Source organism: Microcaecilia unicolor, chromosome 6 (assembly GCF_901765095.1).
Source record: "Microcaecilia unicolor chromosome 6, aMicUni1.1, whole genome shotgun sequence".
In the NCBI taxonomy this organism is placed as follows: Eukaryota; Metazoa; Chordata; class Amphibia; order Gymnophiona; family Siphonopidae; genus Microcaecilia; species Microcaecilia unicolor.
Genome location: NC_044036.1, coordinates 72268828 through 72283157, shown reverse-complemented (window position 1 = coordinate 72283157; position 14330 = coordinate 72268828). Strand labels below are relative to the sequence as shown.

Here is a 14330-nt window from a genome sequence, read left to right as displayed (position 1 = left end):
TTTTACCCCATTGAGAAGGAAACTGGAGGAGGCAGGATTTACACTTTGTAGAGACTTGATTTCCCAGGGCTCCATACTGGCCTTGTATCAGTTACAGGAAGTCTTACAGTGGAGGATCCCCTTCTACCAATTTTTTCAAGGCAGAGACTTTCTATTGGGAAGGGATGTAAAAGATAACTTACATAGAAAACCCAATCATATAGAGATTGTACTGTTTAAACTAAACCAATGTAAGAAATTATTATCCAAAGTTTATGTCTCTTTGAATATTAAATCTGCCCACTCCATTATCTGATGAAAAAACATGGGAGGCATGGCTGAGTGGACCTTTGAGTGAAAATGATTGGGAATATGAATATATATCTCAATATGCTCACAGATGTACTACCATTACCAATTATAATCAACTCCAGTATCAAATTATACTTAAAGCATATTGGACCCCTATGAAGGGGGAGAAAGCAGGAGACGAGGAGGATGGGTAATTGCTGGAGACGTAGAACAATGCAATTATACGGCTAGATTTAATAACTTGTGTTATTAAATTCAATAAGAATAAATGTGATCTAATGTGTATTATTTAATACAAGCCCCAATTCTTGCAATGGGCTACTTACTAAAAACTTAGGGGCCCTTTTACTAAGCTGTGTTAGAATATGGGCTTAGCGTGTTTTAAATCGTGACTTTCCTGCACGCTAAGCCCACATCTAACGCAGGAGTATTGTAGGCATTTTTCAGTTTTTTTTCCAGGTCTGTGCTAATGTTTGTATTAGTGCATGTTATCTGAAAAAAGTTAACGTGGCAGCACTTAGCAACTCCTAAATAGGAGGCGGTAAGTGCTCCCGTGTAGTTAGCACATGAGAACATGTTTAACACTTTCATGCCCATTCTGCAACATGTCCCCAGCAAAAAAAAAAAAAAAAAAATATATATATATATATATTTTTTAAAATAGCTAATGTATGAGGTAGTATGCCCACCAGCTTTAACAGGTTTTGTGGTAAGTTCTTTTTCCCATGTTAAGCGCTTAACGTGGTTTAGGAAAAGGGTTCCTTATTCCTTAAATGAAAATTAACACAAGTTAGTAAATCTAGCTCACAGGCTTGGATTTAGGCATACATAACTGCTTCTTTTATCAAATTTTGACAGGCACTGTACCACTGCCTCTATGTCTCTGTTGGCCATACCTTTTGCTTTCTTACACTGGCAGCAGCAGTAGCACCAAGCAGGAAGTTAAAATACAGCAGGATTTCTGCCTGCCTTTGCTCTCAGGTTCTACAGTGCCCACCCCCTCCTCCTGCATGGCATTAGAGGCATGGTCTGTCGAGAGCTACTGTGGCAGTGGCAGTGTAGGAAAACAAATAGCACCAACATGAAGGTGAGAAGGGAACCACAGGATCGATCTGGATAGTAGTGATCAGCTAGGGGAAAAGACAGGGAATGAGAACGCTCCCTGCCTTCAGCACCCATAGTTTGTTTTTGTAATAAAATATGAAGAAAATTTTCTTGAAAAACATGAGGCTTACAAAATAAAATTATAAAACAACTAGTAGTGCACTCAGAAATACTTAAGGAGAAAATTTCTCAATAGCAGCTAGACGACCAGAGGGATGTGTTCTACAAAAGGTTAATGTTGGCATTCTCACATTTAGAAAGTTCAGGTTATAACAGAGTATTTATCAGAACATATAGTTTTACAGCATTTATTCCAGCTACAGTAAGCTAAAGTGGAGGAGTGGCCTAGTGATTAGAGTGGTGGACTTTGGTCCTGGGGAACTGGGTTCAATTCCCACTACAGGCACAGGCAGCTCCTTGTGACTCTGGGCAAGTCACTTAACCCTCCATTATCCCAGGTACAAATAAATACCTAAGCCGCACTGAGCCTGCCATGAGTGGGAAAGCGCAGGGTACAAATAAAAAAAAAAAGTTTAAATTACAATGCACACCTGTATACTTAACACTGCTGTTCTTGAGGGTCCTTATTTTTACTGTCCATTGTATTTTTTTCTATGGATTTAATAGTGGCATACCTTGTCTATCTATCCCTTCCTGAAACTACAGGATTTTGTTTTCTAGAACGGGTCAGGAACATTCATGACCATTTTGTTTACACTGCCTTCCTGCAAGTTAAATGCTTTATATTTAAACAATGATTTTTAAACTCCTGTTATTCCTATTGGTGAGATTCTTTATAAGTTACCAGAACCTGTTTTAGTGGCTTATGAGGTAATTTTTTTTTTTTTAACAGCGTGCAAGAAATCACCTACTAGTACCCCAAGGTAGATTCTGTGCCAGGAATCACACTCTCACCATCTGGAATGGCTAGAACATTTAATAGATCCAGAAGAAATAAAATGAATAAAATGGGAGAGGATTTTGAAGGCATCCTGGGGGTACTGTTCTCTCATATTTCAAAGGGAAAGCAATCCCTACCAGGAGAATTATTTTTGACCCGCTCCCATTTTGCTGCCTATTCAAGCTCTTCAGATTTCCAAGTACTGGAAGAAAAACCTCTGTGAAGCTGAGGCTTTCAAACACTTAGTCGAAGCAGAGGTCATTTATGCTACACCACATATTTTGACTGCTCTAGTACATTTTGAAGCATACTGTAAAGGTCAAACTCTTGGAAGGACACTCAGAAATTTCCCAGAGAGTCAGCTCTATTACAAAATCTTGAAGGTTAATTCAACTTTTTCCAATATGCCTCACAGGGCCTCCTATCTCTTAACCCTCAAAACCAGTTCCAGTCATAGACACACAGTAGGGCTGATATTTAGTAATGTGGTTCATGGAAAGGTGCTGCTGAAGGTACTCGACTACAGTAACCAGAGAAAGATTTGGTTAATTTTAGGACAGCTCTTTGCAACAACCAAAGTGATCCTGCTAATTTTAGTCAGGTCACACTGATATTCAGCCAGGCCAAGTCCAAGATATTCGGAAACTTACAATATGATAAGAAATGATGCCCTTCCCTTTCAATTTATTCTGAGGCCAACACCACAAACACAATGTAGAGAATGTGTTGACATTGTAAGTAGTACACTATGCCATATTTTGTATTATTTGAATATTTTTACTGCTGTAATTGCCTATTGCTCATGTTTGATCTATTCTTACTGTACACCGCCTTGAGTGAATTCCTTCAAAAAGGTGGTAAATAAATCCTAATAAATAAATAAATAAATAAATATTTATATACCCCAGAGAAGAAAAGGGTCTTTCAGCAGCACAGATGCCAGACATAGAACCAAAGAGAAAGGCCAGAAGCATGCCCATTTGATGCTATTAAAGAGGATGATGCATTAAGAGAAACAGCCCCTTCTCCAAAATCATCTTAGAAACATTGAAATCGGTTTTAAGCAACAAATGAGCCCATCTATCATTTCCCTATACTTTAAAATTTGAATATATTGTCATTATACTACAAAACAATGTTTCAATTGCTTAACTCAAAATCAAACAATTGTGAAATACTTACATGGATAACAGAACAATGGCAATTAAGGACCACTCTGGATTTTTGTGGTAAATGTTCTTGTTTGTAAGTCTGAAAAAATATAAAGATAAACATTAACATACACACGTTTTTGCGTGACCTAGCCCAGGAGGACCGAACAGCTACAAAACTTAATACACAAAGGATGTAATTTTATAAAACACTTTTTGCACCTAAAACAGTAACCCCCCCTGTTTACTAAGCCACGCGGCAATGCCGACAGAGCCCATTCAAAGTGAATGGGCTTAGCACACCACCAGCCGATAGTGTGGCTTAGTAAACAGGGGGGTAAATTATATACATAAAAGGCCTCTCATAAAATCCGGGCACACCTTAACGTATACATGGTGCCTGAAGAGGAGTCTGGGCGGAGCGTGGGTTGTGCCCCAATTTATGCATGCACTTTATACACCAACATAAGAAATCTGTTCTATGCCGGCAGAGGAGGAACAGTGACCTGATGTGCAGTGATCTCTGTGGGGGAGGAGGAGAGCCAGCTATAGGAGTACAATGAAAGGGACAGAGAAATGTGAATTTGCCAGTAGGGAGGGGATGCAGACAAAGGTGAGTGTGCCACTAGGGAGGGTGGGGGAGGTTGGAGATGAAGAGGGAAATAGGAAGAAATTTCAGGCCTTAGGATGGGGAAAATCTGTGCAAAAACTCTACAAATAGTACAGAATTTTCAAATTTTTGTGCAGAATTCTCCCTGGAGTAAATGAATAATATCTTCCTTGCAGCCTGAAGGGTTGATTCGTCAAAGCTGATGGGAAAGCCAAGAATGTGAAAGAAATGGATTGATATGACTGAGGAAGATGGATAGATCCTTTAATGAAGCTGCTAGTACCCGATTATAGAGGTAGGGAAATACTAGGAGTGTCTGAAGGGAAGGAGCTTGGACTGATAATGGTTGGTTGAACTGGTAAATGCATACATGTGTTGCTGAGACTCACTTAATAAAGCCATTCCCCCTTGGTCAAGTAAGGGGAGGACGGAGGCAAGGGTGAGCTACTGGTGAAGGAAGCAGCTTAAGTCTCTGAAGTGCATGATGGGATGTAGTCTTCCTGCCTTCTTAGGGATGTAGAAAATACCTGAAAGAACATCCTCAGTTCCTCTCCTGATTTGGCACAAGCTCCACCTGCAATAGAAGTTGCTCATAAAGTAGGAGGGTGACAGACTTTGAGAGCTAAGACCACATCAAGGATCTTCCAGGTGGAACTGTTAGAAAGTTGAAGTGGTATCTAGATGTGGTAATACTGAGTACCAGGAATCTATTATTTTCTGTTATTCCTGAAAAAAGTAGCACAGTTGTGCAAGGGTGGTGCTTGAGCTACTGAGGCAGTTGTGGAGGGAAAGGACTGATGTTTGGTAACTTCTAAGCAATTTGATGGTGTATTGGGATTCCTTATCCAATTTACTACAATCTGAGATACCTGTGACTGAGGGAATGTTAACAGGAGATGGCAGTGAATAATCTTATGCTTTTTTCTTTGTTGTTGTTGTGACATCCACCAGCCCCAATCATCTAGAAACACCCAATTTGGGTCCATATACTGATAAATTTACCTGTTGTATTCTGGATGGATGTTGTAGTGTGATTGCGAGAGAAAGATGTTAGTGTGCAGGGGAGTGGAGTGAATGTGTGTAGGAAGGTATCCTTGGGTAAGGATTAAATTCTTTGCAATCTTAATCATGGCTTCTTTTAAGAGAGGGAGAGCTCTTGCCCTTTTCTTACTACCAGAGACCCATTTGGAGGGGAATCACTTTTCATGCTTGAGGTCTTTGTGGGCAGAGGCGGTCTACCATTCACCTGGCTGCTCCAATAGTGCAGGTGTAAGCTATACTTACCTCAAGGCAGTACTTGTACCAGAAAAAAATGAGAGACCAATAGAGGTGTATGACTGAGTGAGCTTCAGTATGTGGAACTGTAGGTTAATGTGAACATTTTCATATGTACTACTGATTTAACCATCCAAAATAAAATTCTGTTTTAGATTTATGCAATACCAGTTCTTTTAAGGTCCTGCCAGAGGTGCCAAGTGACTGCTAGAGGGTTCGTCAATCATTGGCATAACAAACATTAATATATGTCCTCTTCACTTCTCGACTGGACTACGGGAACGTGGTCTATTCAGCACTAGCAAAGGCCCAAATTACACGATTTAAAATGGTGCAGAATATGGCCATTAGACTCCTTGGGAAGGCACGTTTGATCGTGTGACTTCACTATATATAAAATACCACTGGTTTTGTGTGTTATATAGGAGTAAATTTAAGACCCCTGTTTAGAAACGGGGCATTATGGGAACAGCAGCCACTATATCTGAACAAGTGGACATTATATTATACACCAGCCAGGTTTCTTAGGTCTTTACAAGATTTTAGAATGATAGTCCCACATTTTTCTAAGGCACACTCTGCAGCCACAAAAGAGAGGGCTTTTTTTTCCTGGCATGTGCTAGCATTGTGGAATCACCTGCTGAAAGAAATATGCTGAAAACTTATTTTTTTCAGCAGGCTTTGGGCAATAGTTGCCAGTGTGGTTAAATCTGTCATTCAGAAAACTACATTCATTCTTATTCCCAAATCATATCATAGTCTTGGAGCGTTTGGGGTAGGTCTATCCTATCTACTAATGGAATTCCTATTCTTATATGATACTGTATATTGTTTTTGTAAACCACCCTGATCTGAAGGTGGGCAGCATATCAACTTTTTTTTTTCTTTTTCTTTATTAGAATTTTAACAAACATAATATAAATTTATGAGTGATAATACACATACATGAAATAATTCAACAATATCCTGAAAACAATTATCTCTAGTTTCTTTTACTATCGACCACAAATATTTGGAAATTGATCCAAAAATATCAAGTTTTAAGTAAACCATAAACTATTTGTGGTGGGACTGTTCAAAGGTGAGGACCTTCTGGAGATCGATAATTGGTATAGTACAGGGTATCCCAGGGCATAGGCTACCTGATGGTTATATGCTTATGTTGATGGGTTGCAATGTGCTCAGCTCAACAGAATGTTTCATGTCAGCTTATTTGGTCAATTTTTTGCTCCTCATAGAGAGGATTTCTATTGCTGCTAAGTGGAACTCCCAACCTCCTACTGGAAAAGAGTGCCCTAAATAGATATACGAGATCTATGAAATAATGAAATTGACAGCTATGCTGTAGAAACATTTCTCTGGTGTACAGGGATGTAGGCACCATTCAGAGAACATTTGTCTGAAAGGGGACAGAGTAGAAGGCAGCCTTTCTTGGTGGGATGAGAGTGGTTTTGTAGATCAGTGTGGATATGAGCATTATAGGCTGAGTGGGTGGTTTTGGGATGGGATTAGATGGCCTTATTGTACAGAAAGGACCTTTTAGTATGGAGGGTGGTGGTTTTGTGAATTTCCTTTTATAAGCTGGAGATGTAGTGGGGATGTCATGATGGTGTATGTCTGTCATGGATTTGATTCTTGTACTTCTGATATGGGTATTGAGGAAAATGTGATATTTTATTATTCTGTTTTACTGTCATCTAGCTTGCAAGTGGCTGGATTAGAAATTTTGAAAATAAATTTTAAAATACACCTTTTTCCATCTTTATTTCCAGCATGACCAGTGCTATGTAAGGAATTTTTCTTCTTCTGAAAAAATCAACATGGGTTAAAATTATTTGTCACCTTTCCATGGCTATTGAAAACTATCAAAGTAAAAAATAAATTATTACAGTGTTACCTCATGACATCGTCAGAGCTTACCTGAAAGTCTTGATAAGATTATTTAACTCTGTGTAAACTTCATTGTATGTTATCTGAAGAGGAACCAAAATCGAAGGCAAACTGAAAAGAAAAACCCAAAAGTCTTTAGCAAACCCAAATAGCTTGGGTTTTTCAGTTTCTTCCTGCTCCTCTGGGCAGTCTCTGTTGGGATCTGGCGCCGGGAGCCCTCACTCTCAACTACTTGGGGGTATTCTTCTCCTAGTTCATATCCCCCCTCCCCAATTCACAGAGACAGACCTCAGCTGTGGGCAATGCATTAACAGGAGCATTTCACAACAGCTGATAGCAGCTGCTTTCAAGGGCGCATCCATCTGTCTGTTCATACCTGCATGTTTGTTTACATATGCACAAACTTGTATAGAGCACAAGGGCAGGCAGCAGCATGCTGAAGGATGAACTCTTGTCAACAAGTACTGCCACCCAATGATAGCAAGGTAGTGGCAGCTGAATGAGCAGCAGGGTAGAAGGAAGAGAAGGCCCTGCCACCTGAAGCTCAAGACAGCCAATGGCAGAGAATGGCAGTGAAAATGAAAGCAAGGTAGTGGGGAGGTCAGTCTCTGTCACCCAAGGAACATGACAAGCAACCTAGAAGTGTATGCGCTCTTAAAAAATAGGCAGCCAGAACTATTTCCAGCAGCACACAAATGATCTTGTGAAAATGTACAGCTGCTCTGAGGGTCTGACTTAATGGAGAGCATAACTCTCAAAAGCTTGTCAAAGATGGTGGGTCAAGAACCCCTAGACTCTCAGTCAGTCAGGTTTTCAGGATACCTACAATGAATATGCATTGAGACAGATCTGCAGGCACTGCCTCCATTGTATGCAAATCTCTCTCATGTCTATTCATTGTACAGATCCAGAAAACCCAATTGGCTGAGTGTGTCCCAAGGTCCGGGTTGAGAACCCCTGAGTTGGTCCAATAAGGAAAGTACAGCTTGGTTGTTGACCCTTATTTCCACATATCTAAGTGCACTAACATGGCAATTACACTTCCCCATGAGTGCTAAGTCAAAACCCTGCTGGTCCTGGACATATATTAGAACACAGGTACAATGCTACTAGACCTCTGCAGAGCTGAACATTTTTCTGTGAGCAAAAGCAGCTTTGGAGGATTGCTTTTTAGTGTGTGCTGTAGTTTTTGGGGTTTTTTTGGTGGGGGGGGGGGGAGAGGGTGGTGAAGGAAAGGCACTGAGTGATAACACAGGTACAACATAACAAATGAACTTTCAGGCATGCTGTAGCTCATAAAAGGGTATGAATCAGGATTTTAAAACCTGAAGCAAAATTAAACACATTTTTAACAAATGAAATGCTTATATAGCAGAACAGATACTGAAATATTCATGGAACCTCAAAACCTCATGGAGGAAAAAAGGTAAATCTTAGTTTTGAAGTGTGATAATATGTATTTTACCCATCAAATCTTTTTACTTAACAAAAGAAAAATTAAAAATTAAAGTTAAAAAAAATGCAAAAAATACATTTGACTTACACTTTTTTTAGTTTGTCAAGTACAATACGCTTCCGAATTTGGTGTTGAGCAGAAGAATCTACAAGCGGAAGAACAGGATCATCTTGTTTGCCATCCTACATCAAATTGAAATAATATATCAGTAGTATACATATTGGGAAACCAATTTCGAAAGTCTCCTATGGTGTTTTCCTGTGAACACCCAGCAGCAGAATGGTGTTTCTGGAAGTTTTTATCCCAGATACAAAACACAAGGGGTAAAGCACGCTTGTGGATTTCAAAATGAAATCCCATATGTACTTCACCAGCCCCAACCCTTTCCCCTTGCATAGTGGAGGCTGTTGACAAAGGGGTTTTACCTGTGGAAATCCCTTTGAAAACTGCCTCCTTAAATGTTCACTATTCCAAAAGGATCCATTGGCAGGTAAAAACACCCAATCAGTATCAATCAAATGTGTTACTGTTAAGCTGTTACACAAAGTGCCTCACTCATACTGAACCTCATGTGTACGTTTTGGCTATTATGTCAGAAATCATATGACAGTACAACTCGGTTATGTACCTGTTACTAGTGGAAGAAGCTCCAATTAGTACCAGGCATTATTTAAAACTGCTTTTTGTTTCTGGTTCGATACAAGATTCTAAGACAGTCCTTTCCAAACTTTTATTCAATATCATCTCATTTCAGCATTTAAAATCCCAGATGATACTGCAAACCAAATAGGAGACCTCCATGCCCTCTCTCATCCACTTCTTCCTCCCTCCTACTCCTGTAAAGCATGAAAGCAGTAGCCATAATCAGCACAGGGGACTGTGAATCAGACCCCAGGACATGGCATGAGTTTCCAGTCTAAAAGGAGGAGGCAGCAATGGCCTGTAAACATTTACTGATTCACAGGCCCCATTCTCACTGCCACACAGGTCACAGTAAAGAGAATCTATTCACTGATAATATGACCCCTCCTGAGCTCCCGACCCAGTATGGGAACCACTGCTGCTCCTGGCTTTTCAACAGCAACAAAATGAAAGTCTGCTGACATGGCATATTTTCAAAGCACTTAGCCTTCCAAAGTTCCATAGGTTTCTATGGAACTTTGGAAGGCTAAGTGCTTTGAAAATATGCCTCAAAATTTATATACTATCCAGAGACAGCACAGACATGGAGCACAGCCTTTTACTGGTAATCTGCATTAAAATCTGCAAGCTAAAATAGGCATAATTAAAGACTGCTATGGTTCTGATGCTTTTTTTTTTTTCCGCTAAAGGACATTTTTATATATCTATTCATCAGGGGCTGAACTTGTGCTGGCTTCCCTCTCTTGGCATTTTCAAACAAAGTTCAATTGACTTTGATTTGATTCTCACCCTGTCTTTATATACTCCTTTATAAAACTCCTTGACAGACAGGCTCAATGTTGCCGTATCTTCTTTGAGCCTTTCAAAACCAGGCAGTGGTTTATCTGCTGTGCCATCCTGCCTAAAAGGCAGAGATTCATTCAGACTGTTGTGAGATTTCTGTCTGACGATGTCCAAGGTTTCTAGGGGTAGATCATCTGCATCAAGCTCTTCTTTCTCAGAACTGGAGGCACGAATGGTGGTGCACTGAGGCCCGTAGAGAAACTCCATTGTTTTGTCAGTTTTCCATTCGGTGAAAGTCTTTATAAGTGCTTCCAGCATATTTTCTTTAATAGGAGAATGAACAGATACTGCATCATCCGATTTGAGGGGCTGCTTTGAACTGGAAAGCATTCTCCTGAGATGCTCAGCACCTCTTTTGCTTACACCTCTTGAAGTTATTTGTGAACCAGATTCTTCTGGAACTTGCAGTTTACTTGGTGTTAGATCCGTTCCAGGTGCACAAAGTTCCTCTGTTTGGAAGCTAACACTAGTAGAGTTCATTTTGTCTTTGTCATCCACTCTGCATTTACTCAGCTCTTCTGTGATTTCAAGCATGATATGTTTCTGTCCTTTGTCTGTGGCTTTGGTTTCTGAAGTACTTTTTTCACTTGGCAGACCAGTTTTAGGTGGCTGTTTCTTCAGACTGAGGGCACGAGATCTCTTTCCTGTGAGCATGGTGGAAACAAATTTCTGTTCAGAATCACTGTCGTTATCACTCTCTGAGGCAGAAGAACTGGATTTAAGATGGCTGGTTAACATTCTAGGGTTTTCTATATCTGAGGGCATAACAGGTTTTTCATATAGTTTGATTTCCTCGCCTGAATGTCCACTGCATGAGAATAAAAACAGAATTAGGGCAAGAACAAAATAGCATTTTTTATCAAATGTTTGAGTTTCCACTTGTACTGGAAAGTTAGCAAAATCTTTTTTTTTTCTTTACAAACATGCATTGCAACTTACAGGTGCAGTGGGAAAATCTATAAACCTTGTTTGAAAGCCAGAGCAAACAGCTGACAAGAAATTCCATAACATAGTATTCATTTCAAAGTTAACTGCCTTAAGAAAATTCAGGACAAACCTTCCTTTCTGTAGTCAGAGGGAAGATAATGCATGACAGGTAAACAAAACTAAATAATGAAGTAGTTTCTCAGCACCGAACCCTTAAATACACTACAAAATGTCCAGGTAAGGTTTGTAGGCTGAAAAGTGCATGCCCTTCAGAGCAGAGACTACAAACCAAGTGAAAAAAAGATCAAGGAGAATGGAAAGAGCCAGATGGAGACTGACAGGAAGGACAAGGGATTTGTTTAATGTCAAAGTGAGATGCTGAAAGCAGGTAAGCAGGGCCCCGCAGAACAATACCCTGACATACAGTCTTAGCAAACTGGGAAGGCTTTTACTATTGAACACCTCCCAAAAGAAAACATTATTTTAGACATTTCTGATTACTTATCTTTTAGCATTTTCTTAAAAATAAAAATTTGCAACTTGCATTTGGGACATTTATGAAACTTGGTGGGGGCAGCCCTGCACGGTTAAGTTGGATGATGTATGTCCATGGATGTGGAATTACTGCAATTTAGCTAGTTTTTGCTTGGTTTTTGTTTCGGGGGTGGTGGGGGGGGGGGGGGCGATGGTGGGGAAAAATCAGGGTTTATATTTGTGCTGACCTTTGGTTGTATTCTTGTGAAAACTTCTAATAAATATTGTTAAAAAAATTGCAATTTAAAGGAATAAACAGGCATATCTTCTGATCATGCTATAGAGGACCTGCAATCCCAGGATACTATTTTTTCTTGTTTCACTTATCATAGTCACACTTATTTTCTATCTAACTTCTGTTACTCTATCTGTTCCCCCTCCATTTATTCCCTTCTGCAGTCTATTGAAGATGTTTTATTTGAAATCTTTTTTTACTGGTGACTTATGCAGCAATACATGGAAGAGGACATAACACAGTAACATAGTAGATGATGGCAGAAAAAGACCTGCACGGTTCATCTAGTCTGCCCAACAAGATAAACTCATATGTGCTACTTTCTTGTGTATACCCTTACCTTGATTTGTATCTGCCATTTTCAGGACACAGACCGTAGAAGTCTTGCCCAGAACTAGCCCCGCCTCCCAATCTCGGCTAAGCTTCTGAGGATCCATTCCTTCTGAACAGGATTCCTTTATGTTTAACCCACGCATGCTTGAATTCCGCTACCGTTTTCATCTCCACCACCTCCCACGGGAGAGCATTCCAAGTACCTACCACTCCCTCCGTGAAAAAATACTTCCTGACATTTTTCTTGAGTCTGCCCCCCTTCACTCTCATATCATGTCCTCTCGTTCTACCGCCCTCCCATCTCCGGAAAAGGGTCATGGGATAGATACAATAAATGGTGCCTAAGGTTAGGAGCCAGGATTATCCATGCTAAGCTAGTATTCTGTAAACGTGCAGACCATCCTTTATAGAATACTAGCTCAGCACATATTTCCTGCCTAACTTTGGGGGTGAGCATTTAAACCTGCAAAAGGCTAGTGTAAATGCTGGCACCCAACTGATGGCAGTTAGCCATGCAAATGGGGTGGAGAAGTAGCCTAGTCTTGACATCCAGAGGCGGCCAGTTCAAATCCCACTGTTGCTCCTTGCGATCTTGGGCAAGTCGCTCAACCCTCCATTGCCTCAGGTACAAACTTAGAGTGTGAGCCCTCCAGGGACAGGGAAATACCCAGTGTACCTGAATGTAGCTCACCTTGAGCTCCTACTGAAAAAGGTGTGAGAAAAATCCAAATAAATAAAATGCAGTAATTCTCTAACATCACGCCTAATTTCTGGGAACGCCCCAGACCTGCCTATGCCCCTCCCATGGCCATGCTCCCTTTGGAGTTATGCACTATGAAATTTAGGTGCATGTTATTTTTTATTTTTCTTACATTTGTACCCCGCGCTTTCCCACTCATAGCAGGTTCAATGCGGCTTACATATTATATACAGGTACTTATTTGTACCTGGGGCAATGGAGGGTTAAGTGACTTGCCCAGAGTCACAAGGAGCTGCCTGTGCCTGCAGTGGGAATCAAACCCAGTTCCCCAGGACCAAAGTCCACCACGCTAACCACTAGGCCACTCCTCCACTTCCAATATTATATAATGTTATAGAATAGGGTGCAGGGCAGATCTATATGTAACTCCTAATTACTGCCAATTATGTGCTTAATTCCAATAATTGATTGTCACCTAATTAGCTACTACTACTACTACTATAAATCATTTCTATAGCGCTACCAGTCGTACGCAGCGCTTCACAATTTAACATGAAGAAAAGACAGTCCCTGCTCAAAAGAGCTTACAATCTTTGAAAGGATTAATTTTATAACTAATGCATGGATCTGGGTTCCACACCCAACTTTGGACAACTTATACAGGATCTGATGGACAGTGACCAAATCCAACATCAATAAGAACTCATCCATAAGCAGCATTTAATCAGTCATAAAAAGAAGTCAGCTACAACAAATATTAAAACCCTTTTACTAAGCTGCAGTAGGCACTAGTGAGTGCCAAAAAGCACTGCCATGGGCTGCCTGATTACCACAGTGGTACAGGCTCCTGCGGTAATAGCCATGCACTAATTGGGAAATTAGCACATGGCCATTAAAGAAAAATATACAAATGCAGACATTTCACTGCCACGCTAAAAGTGGCTGCAGTGCACAGGAAACCCATGTGCTAACAACAGCGCTGGTCACTTTACTGAAAGGGCCTCTTAGTTTTCCACCCCCACCAGCCCCTCCCATCTTCTGATATCTTATAACCTCCCATTTACAACACTGAAATATCACAAATCCACCTCCAAACCCTTATTAAGATCCTTTAACATGTGCTGTGCTTACTTTAGAAGTAATACAGTATGTTACAATGTGTACTGTTATGTTCAAACAATTTCAAATACAAAACAGATGAAAATACTTAACACTTTCAACACTGAAATGGCCAAAAATTATAAAGCACCACCTTTTATGACAGTTATTCCTCCTCCACCCTCCATACCCCCCAAACCACCAAACTGAATAACACATAAAGGGCCTGTATTTTTATGACCCTTGAGCCCCACAAAGAAAATAAACTACTATAGTATGAGGCCCCCTCTCATTAACTTTCCTCCGTACCCCACAATGGTTGTCAAAGAAATAACCAAGA

The 14330-nt window shown here is 40.3% G+C and overlaps 1 protein-coding gene across 1 annotated transcript in view; it reads right to left on the bottom strand.

Moving 5' to 3' along the window:
• The window catches only part of RPAP2 (RNA polymerase II associated protein 2), a 121715-nt gene that overhangs the window by 68498 nt on the left and 38887 nt on the right, over positions 1-14330 (bottom strand). The window contains exons 8-11 of the mRNA XM_030205378.1: positions 10110-10971; positions 8766-8860; positions 7253-7333; positions 3479-3547 (exon numbers count right to left, since the gene is read on the bottom strand). Coding sequence (XP_030061238.1) covers positions 3479-3547; positions 7253-7333; positions 8766-8860; positions 10110-10971 — 1107 coding nt within the window. The remainder of the gene's footprint in view (positions 1-3478; positions 3548-7252; positions 7334-8765; positions 8861-10109; positions 10972-14330) is intronic.